Below are 26,007 nucleotides of genomic sequence, written 5' to 3'. Positions count from 1 at the left end.
GAAGTCGTACTTCTGTTGAAAGTGGCTATCCAAAGATTTTCTCTTCTGCTTTGACGAAGATTCAGGGGTGAGGTTGTCTTGGTCATCACCTCCTTGAAAATCATATGGCTCTTCAGCATTTAGCCTATTGAGCATGCTTTCGACCTGTTCTCCTTGGTGAACAAGCTCTTTCCAAGTTCGGGTCTTCACTGCTCCAATCTTGGATAAAATATGGATCGAGAGATTATTGCAACACATCTCAATCAACATACTTTCAGAAACTTGATCACGGCAATGCAGCGATCGATTTCTAAATCTCTTGACAAAGTTAGTGACACACTTTGTCTTCTTCTGTTTTTCAGTTAGCAGGATGGCCATAGATACTTCTGTATCATCGTCGAAGAATCTGGCTAGAAAAAGTCTTTCCATGTCCTTCCAGCAAGTGATGGATTTAGGCTCCAATCTGCGAAACTATTCAAAAGCGACCCCCTTGAGGGTACTAATGAAAAGTCGAGTCATAATGAGATCATTCCCTACTATGTGTCCATTCTGCACTGGAAATAATAGATGTATTGGGTCGGAGAATCCTTGCCATCGAACTGCAGGAGGCTGAGTGGCTTAAACTTTGAAGGATAGGGAACGGTATCCCATTCGACAGGGTATAGCCTGACGACCCCTAATTCTCTGAAGTTCCTCTGAAGCTTTAAAGCCTCAAGCTGCTTCTAGAAATCGTCCAACTTCTGATCTCGGTCATTCTTACGCGGATTGGACTCAGCTTCGGATGATTCAGAATGAATATCAAAAATATTTTCTTCCTCACCTTCTGCATTATCGCCATCTTGGTTTCGACGGTTAGATTCTCGAGCACAGGGTGAAGATTGCTGGTGTCTTGATTCTGAGGATTCGGCGGTGGCTTTCTTCTTCTTCTTCTCCTTGAGGAGTTTGTCCACCATATCCTCCAAGCGTCTGATAGACTCCTGTTGTTGGAGGATGGTTGATTGTTGCTCTTCCACCTGTCTCGCCGGATCCTCCTCACTTCCGACCATGTGAGCACTTGCTTGTTCACTTTGATTGGTATTAGAAGGCTGAGAGTTTGCAATAGCTGAGTTTCTAGACTCTTCCTCAACCTCATCTGTGATGCCAGCTAATCGACGGTAATCAAACGAGATCACCGCACTAGTACGAGTATGAGTATGTTGATACACTCCCTGTCATTCGACAAACATTTCGCCTAGTCCTGGAGAGTATTCAGGATCAGAAGATTCAGAAGAATAAGCTAAAGCTTTGCTCTTACCCTTGCTGACCATGTTAATCGTCACTTTAATATGGCGATTCTTGGGTGCTTGTTTCTTGGGACGAAAGCGTCTTCTACTTGATGATGAGACCGTTGACGGTTTTTTTAACCGTTCAAAGACTGAAGGCTTATGAGTTGACTCCCCACATGAACATTGGGAAAATACTGCAGAAATGAGTTTCTCACAGCAGCAATGAGATTGTATTTGGCTCATGCTGCGCTTGCGTATGAGATAACCCCGAAGGTCACCAGCTGGACAACCCCCAGTCAACTTTGTCATCTTAGCTTTACCCAGGTGAGACCCTCTGAATGATAGAGGTTGACGAACTTGGGTAGACTAACGAACTCTATCATTCATGTGACGACATTCGTTGGTAAAACGAGTTCGACGCCTATACCTCCTCAGTTGGCTCTTATCCTGGGATTCGTTTTCTTTACGAACGTCGGTATGAGTCGCTTGTTGGAACGGATGAACCTCTTTTTGAGAATGAAGTTCGTTGTCTGGGGCTACTCGGGTACGAGGATGAGGTCCGTCTTTCGGACGTTCCTCATTCACCTGACCCTCGTCAGACTTGTTGACTTTAGGTTGATCAACCCTCGGTCGATAATGAAAACCGTCTAGCAAGACCAAAGCTCGAGCCCTACGGCAAGCTTGATTCTGACACTGACATTGTTGAGTGTGTCTCGACAGTGAACCAGTAGGAACCTTTGCCTCAGTCGAAGCTGGACGAGGTTCGTTTTCAAAAGCCATAATTTTGCTAGTAAAAGCCAAAGTTCGGCTAGGTTGCTTGATAACCCATTTCTTAGCCTGACGGCTAGTTTTCGGAGCCTCAATCTTGAGAGACAAAGATTTCTCATTGAGGTTCACTCGAGTTGAATAATCAAAAGCCCCTTGGGCTAGAGTCTCATAAGAGACTTTTTGGCACCTTCGTGCTCTGGTGGGACTGGAGGTTCCAGAGGAGAGGAACTCCTCGTACTTGGACTGGTCCAACTCAATGACCATGATCTCAACGTTCGTCCCACGGCAATCTTGTCTGACTGCACCATCACCACTTCGTCTGAAAGAACAGCTTCTCCCACTGTGATTGCCATCGTCTGTAGGGTCAAAAAATTTAAGGATTAATTGATTCTCTTGTTTTAAGAAAACTAGATTCGATCACTTGGTACGAAACCCTTACAATCACTCACACTCTCTCGATTACAGAGGAAGAGAAGATTAATTCAGCTTCTCTTTTGTTTAAGGTGGGTTCTTGGTGACGAAATGATGCTTCTCTCGATGCTTACGTCGAGATTGCTTCCCGTTGACGATTAGAACAAGATCACAAGAGCTTCTAATGTGGGTTAGAACACGAGAATACGAACATCGATTTCTCTTCTTACGATAGCCAAAGATCTCCAAGTCTGAGTATTGAAAGCCAAAGTCCAGTCCCCTCTTAATAGTTGCTCGAGGCTATTTATAGGAGTTTGAGCACGTAACCGACGTACTATAATCATGGAGTCATGGGCGTAACTGATACGCTAAAATTGTGGAGTCGTGGCGTAACTGACTCCTTAAATCTAGCCCACGTGGTTGACTGGGTCTTCATAGCCATTACAGCCTGATTTAATGTGGGTGATGAACTTCACTGTGTTGACGAACCTCGTCCTTGATGTCGAGCCTCACTGCGTTGCGAGCCTCGTCTTTGATATCGAACCTCTCTCCGTGGCGAGTCTCGTGAGCTTCTATAATAATGAGCTTCGTCTTCACTGACGAGCTTTAAATCTGATGACAAGCTTTGTTTTTATTGACGAGCTTCACCTCCGATGATGAACTCTGAACCTCGTATCCAATGATGAGCTTTGAAGCTTGTTTCCAATGACGAGCTTCGTCTTTGATGTCAAGTCGCATTTCCAATGATGAGATTCGAACCTCGTTTCCAATTACGAGCTTCACATCTTGTTTCCAATGACAAGCTTTGTTGTTTGAGACGAGGTTCATCATTGTAATGACCCTCGTCATGCTCGTTATGAGCTTCAATGTTCTAAGGCCAAATGATTAGCCAATGATCTATGAAGATCCATGAGAGTGGAGGAGAGATAGGTTTTTTTCACTAGCCTCTCCATCCCCTCCTTTCTTTTCATGTTGATCATGCCTATTTATAGGCTTAGGGCCATTATGGAGTGAGTTAATGGGCTTTAACTTCCCTTATAATGAGGGAGTTAGTGGTCATTAACTCACATTTAAGTAAGGTCGTTAACTCTCCTTAAATGGGTGAGTTAGTAGTCATTAATTTTCCCTAAATGAGTGAGTTATTGGTCATTAACCCTCCTTAAATGTAGCCTCTAAAAATTATGACAGACGAGATTCGGCTACGTATGAGGTTCGTTAACAATGCCAACGATGAACTCCATCTTCAATGACGAGCTTCGTTTCTGGATGAACTTCGTTTCTGGACGAACTTCATCTTTAATGACGAACTTCATTTCTGGGCGAATTTCGTCTTCAATGACGAAGTTCGTCTTTTGAGAGGTGAAGTGCCGTTAGACGAGGTTCGTTTGCGAATGGACTTCGTTGGCTAAGATGAGATTCATTATGATGACGAGCCTCGTCATGCTTGTAGCAAGGTTCAATCTTGATTTATTCCTTGGCACTTTTTTTAGTGTCTACACTATGTTCATTTGGGTACAGCAACACAACATCTCAACATAAGAAGAGAACATCTTGCACGCTTTTAAACTCTGTAGCAGCAACACAACATCTCAACAGATTCAAAATGTTCAAGTTTTTCAACACCTCAGTGTGTTCGTATCCCGCAAGAGCTGCCCCAAAGGGGCACTATTTATAGGTCTCTAAGGTCAGCTCAAGGGTCATCCATAATCAATATGACTGTTACAAATCATAATGATAATTATGATTATAACAACAAATAACTTAATTATTGTAACTGCTACATGCAATAACGCCTGAAAGCGAGGCTAGCGAGGGTTGCGTTTCTACGCAACGCGAGGGTTGTGAACGCGAGGCTCGCCCCCTCGCGCGAACGCGAGGGTCGCGTCACGCCTCGCGAACGCGATGCTCGCTCGCATGCTACAAGGCAGCATGCGTGGTGGCCACAGTGACAACCAACATGGCGCCAAAGGGCAACACTTAGCCTGAAGGTATAGTTGCAGCCAGCGTGGCGCCAAAGGGTGCCAACTAGCCCCGATGCCTCCGTGGGAAGTACGCATTACAAAGCGCCACTTAGCGTTTCAGCCCGATTAGCCCCGATCCCAAGCCCATTAGCTCACGGCCCACGGCCCACAAGCCCACGGCCCACGACTCACTAATACTTATGAAGAATTAATTGATTTATTTAAGACAAAATAATTTCCGGCTTGCCTACGACAAGTATCGAATTGAGGACCTTTTGAAATACCAAAACTTTTACTTTCCACTACGCTACTAAGGATTTTTAAAATATAATAGTAGTTAGCAAATATATAGTTTGAAAACTTATTTTGGAAAACGGTTTTGACCAATAAATCCAACATAATCATACATTCAGTTAACTGCCTCAATGTGAGACTAAATCTCATCTAATATATTTACTCGATCAAACTCACTAAAGTAAATGATGTGAGACAAATCTAACAAATCTTTGACCACATTACTCGGTTCGGGTTATTGATTCACAACCAACAAAGTTGTCTAATGTACATTGACAGAGTATGTACATAAATGCTTTCTCATAAAATTGAGATATCGATAGAATAGTCATCGAACACTAGATCGATCATGAACCAACATAATATGAAAACCTTGGAGATTTCACATCCAAGTACGCGACTGAGGATATAAATCAATTGAATTGTCCTTTCTTTGCAATCCACTTTAACCTGTCTATACCTTTATTGGGATTATTTCTCTTGCTGTGATATTGTATTCATTGGTGGTGATGATCACGATGGATTTGCTAGTGTATCGGTTAGTATTCCACTGCATATGTCAAGATCGTGAAGCCATCTCAGCCTCCACTGTCACAATTTTTCAACTAACTATTCCCATTTCATATTAAGATGATCAATCTTCTCTTTTTTTAAGCTAATAAAATTTGCCACTGTTCACTGTGACTAAAGAAAAAACCAAACAATTTGTCCTTGGAATTGATTAGTTGTCACATTAGTCACCCTCATTTTCATCATCATCATAATGAAACACACCAAAACGTTAGTGTCAAATGCATTAATGGATCTTAAAGCAATTAGATTAATTCATGATAGTGAACAAATCATCTGTTTGTAGGCTTGACAATAGAGAGTTAGAAACTGCAATAATGTAAGATTAGATTAGGTACTAGTTTAATTGTTAAAGATACTGATTCAAGATTCTAGTTTAATTTCACTTTGGCATTACATACTTTTGCAAAAAAACTTGTCATTTTGCCCACATATAAACTTGTTGAGTGCATTTTCCTCGAACTGAAGAAGCATTAAAATCATGATAAAAAAAATGTGTCCAGGCCCCAAAAACAGAATGTTCATGTGACCCGCCCCCTTGTATTTTGCGCCATGTGATTCAGCCCCAAAAAGTACCATTTAATATTTTAAGGCCCCTCCACGTCAGCAGTATAAAAAAAGAGATTGTATTTTGAAAAAAAACCCGAAATTACCCCTCCACTTATCTTCCCTAGACGTCTGGTCCACAAACTACATGGAAAGTCACGCCCATTAATGCAATCTGATGGAAAAAATAGAGGGAAATTTCCCGCCCTTTTTTGAACTCTATCATGAGCAATAACTCATGTTAGTTCTAAGTTATTTAATGTTAGTTCTAACTTATTTTATGTTAGTTCTAATTTAGTTCTAATTCATGTTAGTTCTAATGTTAGTTCTAAGTTATTTAATGTTTGTTCTAACTTATTTTATGTTGTTCTATGTTAGTTCTAATTTAGTTCTGACTTATTTAATGTTAGTTCTACTTCCAGCTAGTGTTGGTTCTAATATAAGCGTTAGTTCTAGTGGCTATATTAGTTCTAATTGAGCTCCTGTTAGGACTGACACGATACCTGTTAGAATTGATACTGGAGAAGCTAGAACTAACACATCATCAAGTAGAAGTAATATGACATTTAGACCTAACAATTACGCTGGAACTAACGACTTAAATAAATTAGAACTAACACGATACCAGTTAGAACTAACACTAGAGAAGCTAGAACTAACACATCATTAAATAGAACTAACATGGCGTTTAGACCCAACAATTACGTAGAACTAATGACTTAAATAAATTACAACTAACACGATATCTGTTAGAACTAACACTAGAACTAACACATTAAATAAATTAAAACTAACACGAGCTGGTAAAAATTAGAACTAACCACATTAGTTCTAATTTATACAAAGTTAGTTCTATTTTATAACAAGTTAGTTCTAATTTTATACCATGTTAGTTCTAATTTTATGCCACGTTAGTTCTAATTTATGCCAAGTTAGTTCTAATTTATACAAGTTAGTTCTATTTTATAACAAGCTATCTCTAAATTATACAATGTTAATTCTATTCTGGAGCGTGTTAGTTCTAATCTATACCATGTTAGATCTATTCTGTAGCGTGTTAGTTCTAATCTGCACAGTGTTAGTTCTATTCTGTAGAGTGTTAGTTCTAATCTGCACAGTGTTAGTTCTATTCTGTAGAGTGTTAGTTCTAATCTGCACAGTGTTAGTTCTATTCTGTAGAGTGTTAGTTCTAATCTGCACAGTGTTAGTTCTATTCTGTAGAGTGTTAGTTCTAATCTGCACAGTGTTAGTTCTATTCTGTAGAGTGTTAGTTCTAATCTGCACAGTGTTAGTTCTATTCTGTAGAGTGTTAGTTCTAATCTGCACAGTGTTAGTTCTATTCTGTAGAGTGTTAGTTCTAATCTGCACAGTGTTAGTTCTATTCTGTAGAGTGTTAGTTCTAATCTGCACAGTGTTAGTTCTATTCTGTAGAGTGTTAGTTCTAATCTGCACAGTGTTAGTTCTATTCTGTAGAGTGTTAGTTCTAATCTGCACAGTGTTAGTTCTATTCTGTAGAGTGTTAGTTCTAATCTGCACAGTGTTAGTTCTATTCTGTAGAGTGTTAGTTCTAATCTGCACAGTGTTAGTTCTATTCTGTAGAGTGTTAGTTCTAATCTGCACAGTGTTAGTTCTATTCTGTAGAGTGTTAGTTCTAATCTGCACAGTGTTAGTTCTAATCTGTAGAGTGTTAGTTCTATTCTGCACAGTGTTAGTTCCGTTCTGTAGAGTGTTAGTTCTAATCTGCACAGTGTTAGTTCTATTCTGTAGAGTGTTAGTTCTAATCTGCACAGTGTTAGTTCTAATCTGTAGAGTGTTAGTTCTATTCTGCACAGTATTAGTTCTAACATTGAGTTCTTTGTTAGTTAGCCCAATGTTAGTTCTAGCCATTAGAACTAACATTCCAGCCCTTAGAACTAACATTGAGTTCTTTGTTAGTTAGCCCAATGTTAGTTCTAGCCATTAGAACTAACATTCCAGCCCTCTTGGGCTCTTTGTTAGTTCTAGCCATTAGAACTAACATTCCAGCCCTCTTGGGCTCTTTGTTAGTTCTAGCCATTAGAACTAACATTCCAGCCCTCTTGGGCTCTTTGTTAGTTCTAGCCATTAGAACTAACATTCCAGCCCTCTTGGGCTCTTTGTTAGTTCTAGCCATTAGAACTAACATTCCAGCCCTCTTGGGCTCTTTGTTAGTTCTAGCCATTAGAACTAACATTCCAGCCCTTAGAACTAACATTGGGCTCTTTGTTAGTTCTAGCCATTAGAACTAACATTCCAGCCCTTAGAACTAACATAACAGCCCTTAGAACTAACATTTATAGTTCTAATTTTCCTTGACCCCCCTTTCAAATTCACAGGTTCTTAGATTCTTTAGTCGACTTTTAATCACATTATCTTCAATTTTTAGCTAAATGTCGATATGTCTGAAGATTCAATGTGAGCTTTTGAATTTCTGCTGTTAATCTCTTATACAAAACTCTGTCAATCACCAAATCACACAAGAAAAAGGCATTAAAGAAAAACCCAAACTGCTGTTCAAGAATCCAAGGAGATCTCATTTCAATTAAATGAAAGAGAAAAACTACAAAAATCCAATATTGATTCCCTTCATAAATTACAAGAAAACAAGAGCACTATCTTGATTAAGACATTGATTTGGGTAAAGATATTCCGTAACCTAGAAAGGGGAGAACAACGATGCATCAGACCAAAGCTCCAGGCTCCGTCAGCTCGCGGGTCCCCGGACCATGTTCCGTGTTTGTTGTTGAACCCGCGTTCACGAGCTGTTTATAAGATGACTCCCCGACCTCCGACTCCATGACCACCGTCCTCGCCTTCGCCTTCCACGACCTCCTCAGTCTGATCATTTTCAGCGGCCATGACGGAAGTGAGAGAGAAGGAGAAGCTGAGAGATAGAGTGGAGAGAGAGAGAGAGAGAGAGAGAGAGAGAGAGAGATGGGATGGGATGGGGTTAAAGGGATGGGCGCAGTTACCAAGCTCAATCAAATCAAAGGGTAAATTTGTAACTTTTGTTGGGTTTTTCTCAGGATCTGGTACTTTGGGGCCTTAACACAAATACAATGTGTATTTGGGGCTGAATCACATGGGGCAAAATACAATGGGGCAGGTCACATGAACTTTCTGCTTTTGGGGTCTGGACACATTTTGTAGTGAATGGTTTTAACTTCAAACTAGATATTGTGTTTCAGTAGCACACTCATGATTCAGTTAGCTACAAACCAAAATACTCTCTTCTCCTTGCTAGGTTCAGAACGCTTGCACGAGAAGTTCTGACAAGATCCGCACTCCGTGCAATTTTGACATCTAATAAGCATAAAGAAACACAACCGCAGAATTTGGTACGTGATCATTTTCTGCATTAGCATATCCCATTTCAAAACTCGTTCTTAAAGATGGGCGTGGATTTTGGATGCATATAATGAATTAAACCTTTATAAATTATGCCCTTCAACGTGACGAGATGCCCAATTGGTGTCATTTTTCAATTAGTTTTCTTCTTTTTTTCCCCCTCTAAGTTTGCTTCCTGTTAATATTGAATCACTGAGAAAACCAATCCTTTGTCAAGTTAACCTATCCCATTCATCTCGTGATCTATTAATTGTTGCTCTAATTGCATGTTCCTGCAGATGAGGATACGCACATCTCCATGTGCTAGGTATCTCATCTCCAACCCAAGCCCATTTGTTGCCTTTTGGCTCTTTGCTGATGCTGGTTCTTAGAGAAATTAATCAACTAAAAAAAGTATAATATCTCTAGGGTTGAACTAGGAAGAGGACCTTTTACTGAATTAGGAAAAACTAGTTTGCTTCTTTTTCAATTTAGCTAGTTTAATGGAAATAATGAAATATAGTGGAATTAATATATGTGCTTAGATTATAATCCCGTGTTTAGTCTAGTGTTAAAGATAACCTGCCAATGGGGATGGGAGTTTGGCACAAAAGCTAATGCTTACGTGGTTTATTTACTGAAATCACAGTTACTGTATCTTTGTTTGTGCAAAATTTGTGATAATTCAAATCCTTTCACATTAAAACTTTTATTCAGAAATTATTCCAATTCTACTTTCAGTTCTAATTAACTAATTCCCCTTTATTTAGAGAATTAAAAAGACATCCCTTGTAACGAAAAAAGAGTTAGTCCACTTGTTCTATAGTCCAAGTGCAGATAGACTCCGATTCAACCTTCTGAGGCTTATTCTGACTCTTTCAAGAATTTTTCTTTAAAAAAATTACTTGGGAATCTATCCACACTTGAGCAAACGTTACAAGGAGTCTATGGATCTATCCACAATTGAGCGATAGCACACGTACAGGGTCTATCCGTAATTAACCCTGAAAGAAACATCACAAGTTCAAGGCACAACAGAGCATATACAGTAGGTGTACATAATATCGAAACAACCCTGCTATTTGGCTCGCGGTCTCGCAGTGAGGGGAACAGGGGGGTGGGCCCCCACTGCTGTGGGGCCCACCCACCCTGTTCCCCTCACTACGAGTTGGGGGCTCGCGGTCCAACCGCGAGCCAAATAGCTTTTTCGATATCGAAACTTAATTGAAGGGCTTAATTTCATAATCAAACAAACATGAAACCTCCCATATTAATCCAATTCACCCCTCTTCCTTCCACCGCTGTACCATATCCACTGATATCGACACTATCCTGCCAATATTAAAGCTTTTATCAAAGATGTGCACATGCTGTCATCAACTAACTATTTATAATTGAACTCTTAATTGCTCTAGGGTGATTACAATGATCACATCATTCACTAAATTAAACTTAAATCAAAAGCTGACCAAACCAACACCAAAAGCAAATCCAGATCTCCGGGCTTCAAGTTCCGCATCGGGCCAACAAACTTTTAAATTGTTCATCAACTTCTCGGACAAACAAGCTTTATTTTAATTAATTAGGTCCTGGCGTATTGGTGGAAATTGACAACCAACAAGTTAGGTTTCACATAGCTTTAGACCGTGAAACAAGGTCGTAATTAACAAGTGAGGTTCTATGTTAGAAGCCCTAGTATGCTTTAGGTACTCACGGCTCCATGTATATTTGAATTTAGACAGTTTAGACAAAACGAGTATCTATCTATAATTAAAATATGCTCAAATTGAAAATCAACCGGGGTTGCAGTTTTACATTGTGATGACAAACTCATCCCACCTCTTCTTTCTTGTTCTTCATCGTAACGACCTTTTGTAACTTGCAAGTATATATGCTTTGGGATGGCGATAACTTCCCTCACTTCACCCCCAATTTTGTTAACTAGAAAGATCGTTCGTCCTTCTTTCCATCGTAATAGATATCTTTAAAAACAACGTATAATTAAAAGACTCATGGATTAAGTACGTGTTCTCAAATCTAGTTTTTTTTTTTTTGGCAAACTAAAGAAGGGATGGAATGCGTTATGAGACAGAAATGATGGGATATAAATAAATCATCCTATTTGATTAAATAAAAACCATATTGCAAGAAGCGAGTATGATTTATACGCATCCAACAACGCGTTTGAAGTTTTGTACCAATCCAAGTTATGGATAGGAGGGTAGGAATCGTATCAACATAAAGTGGAAATGATGGAGGAGGAATACAGTGAATAATTTTATCTCCTTGGTCTGAGAGTAGTGAGCAAGGCATTCTTGGCTTGCACTATAATCGAGCGTATGGTGATCCACTTCAAAAGGAGAGAAAAGCAGCAGTGAGATCTTGAGGATTGGAGGGCGGGAGAATAAACCAAAGAGTCCCTAGCACATGTTAGGAAAACCCCCCACCAATACAATTAGAAAACGTTTAAAGAAGACCTTGTAGTCTCCATAAAGGAGTAATTCTCTTTTTCCATTATTATAACTTAACCTTCTTTAACACCAATTTGGGAATCCTTGTTTTAGTGCACCACCAACCTTTAATAGGAGCAGCACCACTTTGATTGCAGTATAGCTTTTATGTAGAGCGCGTGAAACCAAGGGAAGTCATCGAGGAAAGAATGGTGGAGAGAGAGAGAGAGTGTGTGCGTGCATCTTTGAGAAGGAAATAGATGTGAGGGATAAAGACATGGGATCGCCCTGGTGACCATGGAATTGAAGCACTGAAATATATATATATATTGAAAAGAAAGAAAGGAGGGGAAAAAAAAGCGAACTAGCTGATTATTTATTAATTTTTGGGGGCAGACTAAGGGGTTTCCGACTCATTTTGAATTTCAAACATCAATCTCAAACATGGAAACTCTTTAGCATTGCTTTTCCTCAATCAAACTTGCCATTCAAATTATTGATAGCCACAAAGATCTTATTCCCTTCCGTTGAATTTCTGCTCTAATGTTACTAGTGTGCACCCCGTGCAAAGCACGACCTCCGTTATTTTTATTTCCGCTACAGTAATTCTGTATTTAAACACGGTTTTTGTAAGTGTCACGGTAATATATTTTTTTACTGCTACAATGTTACAGATGTGCTACAGTAATCGCTGTAGCATGACTAGTGAATCTGGATCCTATTGTGTACACTATATTAACAATGCTATAGTATTTACTGTAGCATAAATAGTAAATCTTGGATCTTCCCATTATTATAGAGGAATAGATATCTTCTTCCTTCTCATCCGAAGATGGCACTGGTAGAAATTGCTTACGGAAGTTGGCAACATAAAACAATACCTTTTTATAAAAAATACTTCAATCCTAATGGTTCACATCTATTTGGTACGCATTTAATGCCATACACCGGGGACCATATGCTCAACCAGAGAAAGTATTAGTGAACCTGGTTATTTGAAAAGCGCGCAAATAACCCAATGGACCCGGTTCATTGAAAAGTGTACTATCCCATAGCTTTCAAAAGTTCTGCTGCTGCAATAAGCATATGCCTCGGTCTTGCTCACCTCTCAATCACAACCACGCCAAAGCACTAAATTCCTGTCTTGGAAGCAATCAGATATGTTGATTATTGGGCCACTGATGATCTTTTACAAGATTACAGGCCTAAGCCTGAATCAAATGTCCTGGGATTGGAGTTTGAATCGATATTTTTCTTGAGATAAACCCTGCCCCTGGTCTTTTAGAACCACCACTTCTAAAAGGTAAAACAGAGATGATCATGCCCATCTGTTGTCAAATTTTTCAAAGAAATGTGCACATACAACATGATGTTTCAGTTAATGTTACCAATAATCTCGATCTGGAGTTGAGCTTCCAACTCACAAGCCCATGTAGAGAATGACGCGGATCCTAAAATACTTTTTTCCCACTCTTTTGTATCCTCTCTTTTCCCCCAGACAGTTGCCTTCAACGTAAATGATCGTACCACAACTTTGCATAACCTACTTATCAGAATCACAATTCTGCTAACTCTACAAGAGATGAGAGCTTGGCATTGATGTTAGAAAGAGCAACCTGATTCATATGAACAGCAGTACATATCTTAGGCGCAGAGTACACAGATGAATCCATGATAGTATCTGGTTCTTGTTTTGGTAACAGGGACTTCTCGGGATCCTCTTGATCAATCTTACTTTCAGAACGATTCAATAACTGAACCTTCATCTCCAAACACGGTTTCAGATCATCCTCACTCCGAGCTTTACTCAACTTATCAATAAGATCACTAAATGCTGCAGTCCTCTCGGCTCGCCACTCTCCTTCTTTCTTCCGTCTTTTATGCTCCTTACCAGCATCTAGCTCATCTGCATAGGGTGAGCTCTCATCAGGAACAAGACTGCTGCCCTGCAATTTCCTTAATTGTTGACTAACAAGGTCTCTCCATAAGTTTCACTTTAAGGGATGCCACCAACTTCTGAAACTTATCAGAAGAAGTGGGTTCAAGTGTAGATTGGCCATCTGATATAATTCCCTCAGTCGAGAATGTTTCCTCAAGTAATCTAACATTCCAAGTGTACCTATCAAATGCCTCATTCTCTGCTTCAACGTTTCCTTCAACATGCTCCTTCAACTTTGAAAACCTCCACTTATTTATATTCACAGCATCCTGGAAAAAAACATGAAAACAAGTATATGGAAAGAAAATATATGAACATTTTCACCTCAGAAATGAACACCTTAGAAATGAAAGAATGTAAACAACTATAGAGTTTGCCTAAATGGTTTACAATGAGATGATACTTAAAATGCTGCTCTTATATTAGAGCAAGTCTACAACGAGATGATACTATAATTTGCAGATTGTACACAGGGAAACACAGAATGGGAAAAGTTTGTTTACCAAAGAAATAAAGAAAAATATATGTATTTCAAAACGATCATAAAAGGATAATGAAAACGTTAAAAAAGATTGAATAACAAGTGCCTTGTATTTAAAACGGATTATATATGTCAAAATTACATTAAATACCTAACATTTTCTATATATGCACATATTCCAAAACAAAATCATTATCAATTATTACAAAATAATAGAGAGTTTCATGTTTTCTTACCTTTATTTTAAATTGTCTGACGGATACACTGGTTAATAGCAAAATATTATGTCTGAATCAGAATAAAATATAATAGCTACCAAAAGCATTAATAGTTTACTTAAGAAAATCTTAATATTTACTAAAAACTTCAAAGTGTATTGCAAAAGATTTTCTTAAACATGCGACTTTTTTTGGACCATCTAATATAATTCATATATGAAGGCATAAAAATGAATTTTCTCAAGAGGAAATGGAGTTTTTCTAACTATGGTGACAAGATGAAACACCATATTAATTAATTATAAATGAAGGAACCAAAATTTTCCAGTTATGACTTAAAATTTTTTGAGGAATTTTAGAACATCTTACGAAGAAAGGTTATTTTGAAAAAGCTTGAAATTAACCTGGCAAAGGAATAGAGAAATAATCCCATATGTGAAATTTCGGTAGCAATCAGCAATAATATCACAGTTACAAGTTTTACGGATACCGGATGTACTGGAAAAACCAATTACCTTTCGTGTGAGAGGCTTCTTTACTCGCATAGTACTGGCAAAAGTAGCAGAGAGTTTTCTAAGTGATGACAGTCTCCAGGAAGCCCTGTAGCAGGAAATAAACAGTGAAAACTTACTTTGAAATGTTTCCACCTCAAGTTTTCATAATTAAACAGCACTTACCCAGTTGAAGGCCCATCAGTTGATGGTTGTTCGGGTAAAGGGGTAGTAGTAGGTGGTTGTGCTGGTAAAATGCTGCTTTGTTTTAGAACTGAAATATGAACCCAGAGAACAACTTAGCAACCGAAATATAGCAAAAATATATCTCATAATGAGAGAATGCTAATCTCAACTCAATAGTCAAACCTAGAAAGATCCACCTACAATATTACACAAACTTGAATTTTAAAATAGGAAAAATGACACCTACAAAATTTTGCAATCAATAGACTTACAATGAATATGGCATGGATTCTGAGCTTTGGCACAGCAGTTCTTGCATGACTGGAACGGGCACCTATGTAGTAAATTTTGAATAAATCTCTAAGAGGAAAATGTAGGGGGGGAAATCCATAAGAGGATGAGGGAGAGACGGAGAATGGACAGCACGCTTAAACAATTTCTTCAGTACTAAAAGCCTACTGGAAACAAATACCAAGTGTTGTGCGAAAGTGTATCATAGATGTATTTGGATAGCATTGTCCTCATGGGACTCCAAATTTTTGTAACAGGCAAAACAGGTCAAATCTCAATGTATCATGCAAATGCAATGAAAATGGCAATAGCTTTTACATAGCTTGTAAAATGGGAAAAAGCAAAATCCAATGTTATTCACAACAGAAAACATAGTCAACATAGAATATTGTAACCTTGCTGTGATTTTCAAACTTTCATAAACCTCCCCGAGAAAATAGTCTTCCTAACTGTGTTACCTGAGTACTTCTATCATGAAGCCGTACCCGCACCGGACACGTACTGGACACTTACCCATACCCAAACTTCACGGGCACTCCTTGTATGTGTGTGTGTGTGTATAGGAACGCACAAGCGCGCGCACACCCACGCGCGTGCGCACAGAGACATACATTTATTTATATACGTAGTTGATATATGCTTAAATTTAATACACCTGGCATGCACTTCTTAAACGCATATCCTACACTTGCATCCATTTCTTAAAAACTCACTAGATTGGGTCAGGTTTGTTTCAGCCCATACTCAAGTTCAAAACTATAATTTTGAAGTGTTGTTTGAGTGTCTAATTAGAAATGAGCACTTCCCCGCTAATTATAATCAACATAATACAGGAAACTTAAAATTGTGGCAGGAATTTTAATTTTAAAAGCACATGAAGTGAAAATGACTAATGATCTCATGTAAATTATCGATTTCAATATCTATATGTACCCATGTCCCCATACCTACATGTTACAAATTTACCGTGTCCCGTACCCGCAACCGTACAGGTATCGATACCCGTTTCTATGCAACTTAGCTTCCTAATCACACTGAAGTATAACATTCTAAACAATTAAGATTATGCTCAAACCAAGGAGGAAGTTCATTGTCAGGGATGTCCTCTATGAAGGAGATGCTCCCTTGGCCCCACAAGGTGTGGTACCTCTTTCAGAGACTGTTCAAGTATTAGAGGATCAAAGTAAGAAACCTCTAAAGGAGGAAGTTCATTGTCAGGGATGTCCTCTATCAAGGAGACGCTCCCTTGGCCCTACAGGGTGTGTTACCACTTTCAGAGACTGTTCCAAGTATTAGAGGATCAATATACACATGGACAGCCACAAGCAAAGTGTGCGTCTTTAAAAAAAAAAGATGACTTCTGACCAACAGCCAAAATAAAAACTGCTGAAGCCAGAAGGTTACAAGTCTTCATGAACAGTAACGAGCCAATTATCCATAAACAAAATAAAGTTACAAGAACAGTGACAGCATAGAGGATATGCTAGGGAATGCTCACCACAAGAATTTCCTATAAAATCTCATATTCACAAGAAGCAAGTGAGAGCTCAAATCAGCAAGGCACTCAAATTAATCATTTACGGTTTATCAATTCCTACCAGCAATTTCAACGCCTGTGATAATCGATATAGAATGAACATTAGGAGTCATCAGCATCATCATCTAAGTTATTTTCAAAGAAAAAGAGGTACTCTGGAGAAAATTTTCAAATGGATACCCACTGAAATCAACCCTCTCACAAAAATCCAATTAAACAAATCTATGAACATTAAGCGCTCTTGAGATAATTTAATGATGTTCCATATAGGATATTATAGCAATTTCACTCACCGATTTCACAATTCATATTATAGATAAATGGTTCAGATACCCAAGATGATTCTATGGAAGGATCAATATAACAACATTTGCTTTAATGAGGATAAATAAAATCAAATAATAGACTGGTCATGCTCATTCCAGTGAGGGAACATGTCACATCTGGTGACGCACTAGCCTCGACATCCTCAGACAAGTCCAATCAAAAATAGAAAACCATATTTGGATCCATAGTCAGGTGAAGTCAAATGAAGATATAGCCACAGATATTTGTATCCATTCCACCAAGCATGAATGGTATCTCTTCCTCCCAGTCATCCTTGGTCACACCTTTCGCATTTAGCTGGTACTAGTTCTTGCTATTGCCTAAGAACTTTTCAAAGTGCATCTTTCTATAACAATTTTCTAACTAATACTATTTCTTGTAATTGCCCAAGAAATACACCAACTCTAATGAAATATTGTTGCTGAAGATTGCCTTGTATGCAATTAAGAAAGCAAACACATACAAACCTGGAACGAGCAACATTGCCGCACTTGATACATCTAGGCTTGTTATGCCCACGTTGGTTTGTCTTCGGTGGGGTGTCCATGGCAACCAAACGTTGTGGAGTTGTGCTCCCATTTATGGCCGTACTTGTTATGATAGCTTCCCCGACCTTGTTGTTATTAGAAGTCAGGACAGGAGATGAAGCAGCCATGACAATATCAACTGCACAAGGACAAGAAAAGATGCGATTTGTAAGGACTTCCTCAAAAAAAATGTGCTTGCGTGATGATGGACCACTGTTTTAGCAGAACGTTTTATTACAAAACTCAAATGGGATAGCTAATTGGAGAACTTTTACTTCTCGACTAAATGACTTAAAAATTCAAATTTTCAAAAATTCTAAAAAAAATCAAAACCCTGACTTACAAATACCTTCGCTTACTGATTTTTTTTCTGTGTAGTTTGTTTGAGCATGATAAAGAAATGCCCAACAACTCAAGAAATCACCTAACATTTTAATAAGCTTGTCAAATCAACACAAATGTCAGTTAAGCAAGCTATACTACTACATAATGTCATGTAAGAATACCATAGCCTAATAAAATCACCACAAAGCCTACCTAATCCAGATCTGTGACCAAACATTTGTAAGAAGATGAGAGTTCATAATCCCTTTCAAGAAGAAAAGCATATAAAAGAGTAGATCTAGTGCCATGTCAAGATTTTGCTTTTGGTGTAGCATGTTTATTCATGAGGATACATCTAAATTGATAGGTTGTCCACAAAACAATTTTTACTTGTATCCATCAAAACTTTGGGCAGGCAAGAAACCTGTGAATGTAACTGAAGAATAATGTTCTGTAAAAATAAAAATAAAAAAAGATCCATATCAAATTAGAATTTTAATTTATTTCAAAGAAAACACATCCAGTTGGAACGTCAGTTTATTTTGGATTCTGATAAAGCAAAGTGCACTCAATTAGAATCTGAATCTTATGTAGATAACATGGGCTCCTAAACTAACTTATTGCACATTGTCAAAACTAGGAGTGTTGTAATTTCAACTAAAACAAAGTAAATCTCATCTCTCTCTTTCTTCACCTACCGTCTGCATTGTTATCGTGTACAAATTAATTAAGAAGCATAAGCATGAATAAATATAGAGCTCTTTGTTACAATAAAGCAAAACAAAAAGAAATAAAATGTGAAAGCTATCAACTTGTGCAAGAAAATATGGAGGGAAAATGGCGATTTTGGGGATGAGTTCGAAGGAGTTGATTGGGCCAATTGAAACAACAAATTTTTTGGCTCAAAAAATTTGGGGTGAAGTTGTTCCTTCTTTAATCTCTTTAATCTCTGATTCTCTCTTTGTTTCAAAACCCAGTCCCTCACAGCCCAAAGTTTGGCCTCTTTTGGGTGAAACTAGGGTTTGTGATGAAACTAGGATTAATTTTGTGGCTGGGGTTGGGTTAAAATCAACGGTGGGAGTTGATCCATCATGTAGATCTCAAGAGGAATTGAAGGTGGATATTGATAAGGGCGATTGGGTTAACGTTGTTAAACGAAACCCTAGATCGCCGCAGTCTATCAAAAAATCTGCTTCTCCCCTTTATCTTTCTGCTGATCTTATCCGAAGGAATCGGTTGTGCTTTCGTTGTGGAGGATCGAAACACATGGCGAAAAATTGTAGAGATCTTATTGTGTGTTTCAAATGTCAAGGAGTTGGGCATGAAGCTAAGAATTGTTTTTGATTTGAATCTGGAGGTCGTGGTAATGGAGGTAGAGGATCTGGATATGGAGGGCGTGGCCATTTTGGTGGTCGATCTGGAGGTAATCTTGGGAATCGTGGTGGCGATGGTCGTTTTGGGCAAAACCCTAATAACGATGGTGGTGCTGGTCGGTTGAATCCTTGGCAATGGCGTCGGGATAGGGCGACGTTAGTTCAATCTTCTTTAAGAAAACATAATTCTTTACAACAACAGGATAAAGGCAAAAGACCTCTTTCGTCAGTACTTGAAGGGCAAGAAAATGTTCTTCAGTGTCAATACCATGGACCAAGAGATTTTGAGGATATGGAGGCTGAATTGAAGATTTCAGGTGATCGTCCTCGTTTCTCTTCTGTTGTTCTTTGTTTCGAAGGAGAGGTGAATTCTGGTTTTCAAAAATTCAGAAATTTTGCTATAATTTCTTTTGTTGAGGGGGGTAATGTCTCTTTAGAAAGACTGGAGTTAGATTTGTGAGCTTATTTTCCGTTAAATAAACATTGGGATGTGAGACTTTTTACTAATGGAGAAGTATTGGTTAAAATTCAACCGTGGAGACAAATGGAGGAATTGGGATGTGAGACTTTTTACTAATGGAGAAGTATTGGTTAAAATTCAACCGTGGAGACAAATGGAGGATTTAATAAAGATGGGGGTTATATCTTGGAGAAGTATTGGTTAAAATTCAACCGTGGAGACAAATGGAGGATTTAATAAAGATGGGGGTTATATCTCTAAGATCTTACAAAATTAAGTTTCGAAGATGGAATGCTTGGGAATGGAATGTGATTGAAAAGAGGAATTCTTAGGTGTGGATCAAATTGAAAAATGTTCCTCCTCATTTATGGAATAGAGAATCCTTTGAGTTGATGGTGAAAACTTTTGCTGATTTAGTTGATCTAGATTCGCTGACAAGTGCTGGTTCTGAGTTTGTGGATGCTATTTTGTTAGTCAGATGTTTAGAATACATTGACATTCCTAAGATCTTGAAGATTTTTGTTGTAAAAAATCAGTATAATGTTGAAGTTTCTATTATGTCTGTTATGGGTGAAGTTGTTGAAGTTGAAAAGAAAAAATAAAAAATGGATCATATGGAAGATAACAACCAGAGCTCTTATCAAAATAAATGGTTTAAGGGGAGAAAAAGGATAGTGGATCTGGTTCTTCTTCTTTGAAAGATTCTGACACTAATTCATGGACTGTTAGACAGGATTTGCGAAATAATCCATGAGATTCTCCAGCTGCCAGATTGTGGAATGATGCTAAGATTTTTTATCAGAATAAAAAATCTGTGCGAGGGATTTGGGAAGATAATTCTTCAAAGGATATTAGGGTGAGCAAGTTACAAAACAAGTGATAGTTTCTGAAAATGAAGTGTTGGTTGATCAGGATGTGGATGGTGATGATAGTAAGAGTAAAGAGTCTGAGGTGGAGTTGAATGTCTCTTTGTCTCCTATCATTTCTGAAGATAACTTAGCTCATGAGATAGAAGAGAGTGTTTTAATTGAAGATTCTAAAGGCAAAGCTCATATGGCTAATGAAAATAATGATGGTGAGAAATGGTTGCCAGTGCTTTTCAACAGTGAGGAAGTTTTAGAACATGAAGAGGACATTCCAATTATTCAACCTCTGAATTCCTTACCTCCTACAAAGCCTAGTTTCAATTTAAAAATTGCTTATGTCAGAAGATGTTCTAGGTTTGTGGATTATGAACCTATGACTGCTTTGGACAGAGCTACTTCCAAGAGCTGCTTTGAAAAATTCTGATAAAAGTTCTCATGGAGCTTCTTCAAGTGGTTCAGGTGAAAATCCTTCTTCTTTGGTTTCTTCTTTTGTTCCTATTCTATTTGATGTTTGTTCTGATAAGCAGTTAAAAAATTTTGCTTCAAACTGTGTCATTATTCTTGAACCTCAAGGGGATTTTGATCCCTTAAAAAAAGTGAGGCAAATAGAGCAGGAGAGAGCTACTTTTGAGTAAGCTTTGCTTCCTTATGTCTGAGGAGTTTGGTATTATTCCTTATGTTGGTTATATGGAATGTAAGAGGGCTTGGTTTGAATACTAAAAGATTTGGAGTTAAAGATTTTTGTCAATTAAATAAATTTGAAATAATTTGTTTACAAGAAACAAAATTGAGTTGTGTTGATGATAAAATTTTAAAAAGCCTGGGAGGTAATATTTTTGAGTGGGTTTATATACCCTCCATTGGTGCTTCTGGTGGGATTATGATTGGTTAAAATAGTAACAAATGAAAGAAATTGCAGGGTTCTTCTGGTGTTTTTGTTTTGACTGTGGTCTTACAAAATAAGAGAAATTGTTTTGTTTGGAACATTTCTTCAGTATATGGTCCTCACTGTGTAATAGCGAGAGCTCTATTTTGACAGGAGCTTAGAAATATCAAATATAATTTCTCAGGACCTTGGGTTGTGGTGGGGGATTTTAATGTTACTATTAATGCTGCTGAAAGAAAGGGTAAAACTAATCATAGAAAAGAAATGTAAGAGTTTAAAGAGGTGATCAATGAGTTGGAATTGATTGATAGTCCTTTACATAGGAGACAGTTTACTTAGACTAATAAGAGAAGATTACCTTCTATGGCTAGACTGGATAGAGTTTTTTTTAACTCTGAATGGGAAGATGTTTTTCCTTTTTCCAGACAGCAAGGCCTTAGTAGTTAATTATCTGATCATGCTCTAATTAGTTTTGATTGTGGGAATAATCAACAATATGTTAAAAGCTTCAGGTTTGAGAAAATTTGGTTACAATCTGAAGAGTTTAAGAAGGGTGTGCCTTTGTGGTGGAAGTGTGCGCCTAAAAGCTCATCTGTTGCTAAGAATATTGTTGGTAAATTAAGATTTATGAGAAAGTGCACCAAGTAATGGATTCATTCTAATTTTTATAGTGTTAAACAAAAAAATGAGTTGTTGGATAATCTCTTAGAATGGGAAGTTTTAGAGGAAAATAAAGATTTGGATGATGATGAATTGATTAAGAAAAATGATATTTCCATTCAGTTGAATGAGATTTTGCTACAAGAGGAGCAAATGTGAAAGCAAAGATCTAAAGCACATTGGCTGAAAAAAGGGGACAATAACACTGCATATTTTTATAAAATTGCTAATGGTAGGAAAATGAATAATTTGATTGCTTCAATTACTGTTAATAATGTGATGATTATTCTGAAGAAGGTATAGCTCAGATTTTCTCAAATCATTATAAACAGATCTTTGGTCAGAATGAGCCTTATAGATGCCAACTTGAGTGGAATAGGTTATTTCCTATGGTAGAATGAGGTCCTAATGATATGGAAATCCTTTTTTCTTAGGAGGAAGTTTATAAGGCAGTGTTTAATATGAATGGAAATAAATCCCCTGGACCAGATGGATTTCCTGCTTTGTTTTTTCAAGTTTTTTAGGATACGGTGAAAAAAGATGTTATGAAGCTTTTTGAGGAGTTTTATGAGGGCAATTTGGAGATCAATAGACTCAATTATGCTCATATTGTGTTTATTCAAAAAAAATGAGGCTATTACAATCAATGATTATAGATCCATCAGCCTTCTAAATGTTATATTTAAAGTGATTACCAAAATTTTGTCTAATAGATTAAATTCTAAGCTTGAATGGCTTATTGACCCTGTTCAATCTGGTTTCATCAAGAACAGATTTTTGCTTGATGGAGTGGCTGTAGCTCAAGAGATTATTAATTATTGCTTTCAAAATAATAAAAGTGGAGGAATTTTATTAAAATTAGATTTTGTGAAAGCATATTACATGTTGGACTGGGATTTTATTTTAGAGGTTTTGAAAGCTAAAAATTTTGGTGTTAAATGGTTAAATTGGGGTAATTTGTGCTTAAGAGGGGGTATGTCTGCCATTAATATTAATGGTAAACCTGGGAGTTGGATTATGTCCAAAAGTGGTGTTCGTCAAGGAGATTCTCTTTCACCTCTTCTTTTTGTTCTAGCAGCTGATTCTTTCACCAGAATGTTGAATCTTGAAGTTGAGTCTCATCTTATTGAAGGTTTAGGCCCTGGCTCACAAAGTTTGTTGTCTTCAATATGCAGATGATACTTTGATCTTTTGCAAAAATAAAAAAGAACAATTGACAGTTTTAAAGTTGATTTTATACTGTTTTGAACTTGTTTCTGGATTAAAAATAAGTTTTAATAAGAGTTTTATTATAGCTCTTGAGAATAATGATTCTTTACAACAAAGTTTGGCCACTATGTTGAATTGTAAAAGTGAGAATTTTCCCATTACTTATTTAGGAGTACCTCTGAGACCTGAAAAATTAAAAAAAGATGATTGGTCTCCTCTGATTGAGAATATTGAGAGAAGGTTAGCTTTGTGGAAAGGCAAAACCTTATCTAGAGGGGGTAGACTAGTCTTAGTTAACTCAGTTCTATCTTCTATGCCTATTTTTTTGTTATCCTTTTTCTTATTTTCTTCTTGGGTCATTGATAAAATTGATAAGATAAGAAGAAGATTTTTGTGGATTGGGTCTTTAGATCATAAGAGTTGTACAAATCTCATTAAATGGGAGGAGATATGTAGACCTAAGATTTTTAGTGGTTTGGGAGTTATAAATCTAAAAAATCATAAATAAAGCCTTGTTAGGGAAATGGCTTTGGAAATGGTTTGATGATAAACATGTGTTTTGGAAACAAATCAGCTTTTATAAATATTTTGAAAGAAAAGATTGGACTGAATATTTTCATTCTGGTAGAGTGCATTTATCTCATTTCTGGAAAAATTTATTTGTTAATGCTAAAAGCTTCTTATGCAGTACTCATGTGGATGTGGGAGAAGGAAATCATACTTTATTTTGGCTTGATAAATAGTTAGGCTCGTCTACTCTTGCTTCTTTATTTCCATCTCTGTTTATTACCACTTCTTTTCCGTTTGCTTTTATCAGCAGTCTGAGAAAGAAAAGAAATAATATGTGGATATGGGATATTCAATTCAAGAGGCAATTACCTAAAAATTTGGTTTTTCAGTTTTTGAATATATTGAATCTCATTAAGGACTTAAATTTGGAACAAATAGAAGACAAAAGAATTTGGTTATGGGAGGCAAATGGTATTTACACTGTAAAATCTTTCTATCAATTTTTTATTGATGGAGGTTTAAGGTTTGATTGTGCAAAAATTTGAAAACTTTCCACTCCTTTAAAAGTGAAAATTCTGGTTTGGTTGGCTTTAAGAAAAAGTTTAAATACAAAAGATATTCTGGATAAAAAAGGAATTCATTTAGAGATGACTTGTTGTTTATGCTCTAAATCAGAAGAGAGTCATACACATTTGTTTGTTGAATGTGAGTTTGTATAATCAATTTGGAGATCTATACAGTTCAAATTAAAAATTGAAAAAGATTTTAAAATGAAGTCTTTAAAGGAAGTTTGGATTAATTGGGTTGCTGGTGAGAATGATGATTGCAAGATGGAAAGAGATATTATTTGTTCTGTTATTTGGTGCATATGGCAGGAGCGTAATGATAGGCTCTTTTCTAACAAGAAGAAGAGGTCTCTTGAGCTTTTGAGCAAGATTTTGACATTTTCAACCTTTTGGCTAGGTTCTAAGAGTATTTCTACTCGAGTGACCAGGCTTCAAGAGAGAAGAAGAAAGAGGAATGAGCTATCTAGAGCACTACAAGTTGCTGGAGCTGTAGGAAGAGAGAACAGGAGCATTGGAAATTCTGTGATTCAGCTAGAATGATGATCTTTGGATGCAGTGTTTTAAATGATGTTTTGATGTTAAAAACTTTTGTTGAGTATGGAACTCACTACTATTTTAGTTTAGTAGTAGTAGATAAGTGTTTTGGGAGATTTAATACTTTGTGCAAGAGTGTGTTTTTGTTTGTTTTGTAAGTTCAGTTGGGATCTGAGTGCACATTTTTGGTTGGGGATGTGCGCATTATATGTAACAACCAGTTTATGTTAATTTAGCTGGCTAGATTACTGTTATGGTAATCCATCCTTTTTCTAATAAAAAAAAAACTTGTGCAAGAAAATACTTTGATTACTCTCTTCCGTCCTGTATATAAAAATTCCACAAAAATTCTATCCCTTCCCTGAATCATTAATAAATATTATAAATACTATCAGTAAGCCAATAAGTATGAGGTGATTATGAACATTCAACTAAACCCTAATTCGTAGTCAACCCTAGCCCTAAATCGGACAAAAAATAAACCCAAGCTTCTTAAATAGTTCGATTAACAATAATAATAATAATAACATCATTCTTTAAATATTTAACAAAAGGAGATCGAAACGCACCTTCTAAATTTGGAAAAATAAAACCCTAACTCTGCTTTTTCTCGCCCAATTTTTCTTCGACTACGTCTGCGTACACCGCCGTTTTCCTATAAGCGTCTCCGGCGTCGTATTCGTTGGCTGTTTCCGCCGTCGACGGCCCCAAGGATCGGGTTCGGAGCTAAAAGTTATGGAGAAAGAAGTGAATGCGGGTTTTTTTTTCTCGCTGACGAATTTATTCTGGAGAGGGTCAAATTATTATCTTAGCGGGTCACGGGTTAAGTAAGTAGACCCGCTAGTGTCGTAGTAGTAGATGACCTCGTAGTCGTAGGGCAAAAACCGACCCGAAATCTGAAAGTACACACCCCAGTCCAAAATTCCAATTCCTACTAGTTTGCGGTCCGTGCAAAGCACGGTATTTTTTTTTCTACAGTAATCTCTTTTTTTTTAATATAGCATGATTTGAATTTTTGGAAGTGCTACAATAT

The 26,007-nt window shown here is 37.3% G+C and overlaps 1 protein-coding gene across 1 annotated transcript; it reads right to left on the bottom strand.

The window, feature by feature from the left end:
* Positions 12,354-25,732, bottom strand: LOC109837163. Its single transcript, XM_020405289.1, is given in 7 exon segments — positions 12,354-13,570; positions 13,572-13,797; positions 14,743-14,827; positions 14,905-14,992; positions 15,177-15,238; positions 17,527-17,725; positions 25,544-25,732. Coding segments are annotated over 6 exon segments (1,074 nt in total). The 5' UTR covers positions 17,715-17,725; positions 25,544-25,732; the 3' UTR covers positions 12,354-13,145.

Source organism: Asparagus officinalis, chromosome 4 (assembly GCF_001876935.1).
Source record: "Asparagus officinalis chromosome 4, Aspof.V1, whole genome shotgun sequence".
In the NCBI taxonomy this organism is placed as follows: Eukaryota; Viridiplantae; Streptophyta; class Magnoliopsida; order Asparagales; family Asparagaceae; genus Asparagus; species Asparagus officinalis.
The sequence above is the reverse complement of the archived record's forward strand: the minus strand, read 5'-3'. Positions and strand labels throughout refer to the sequence as shown.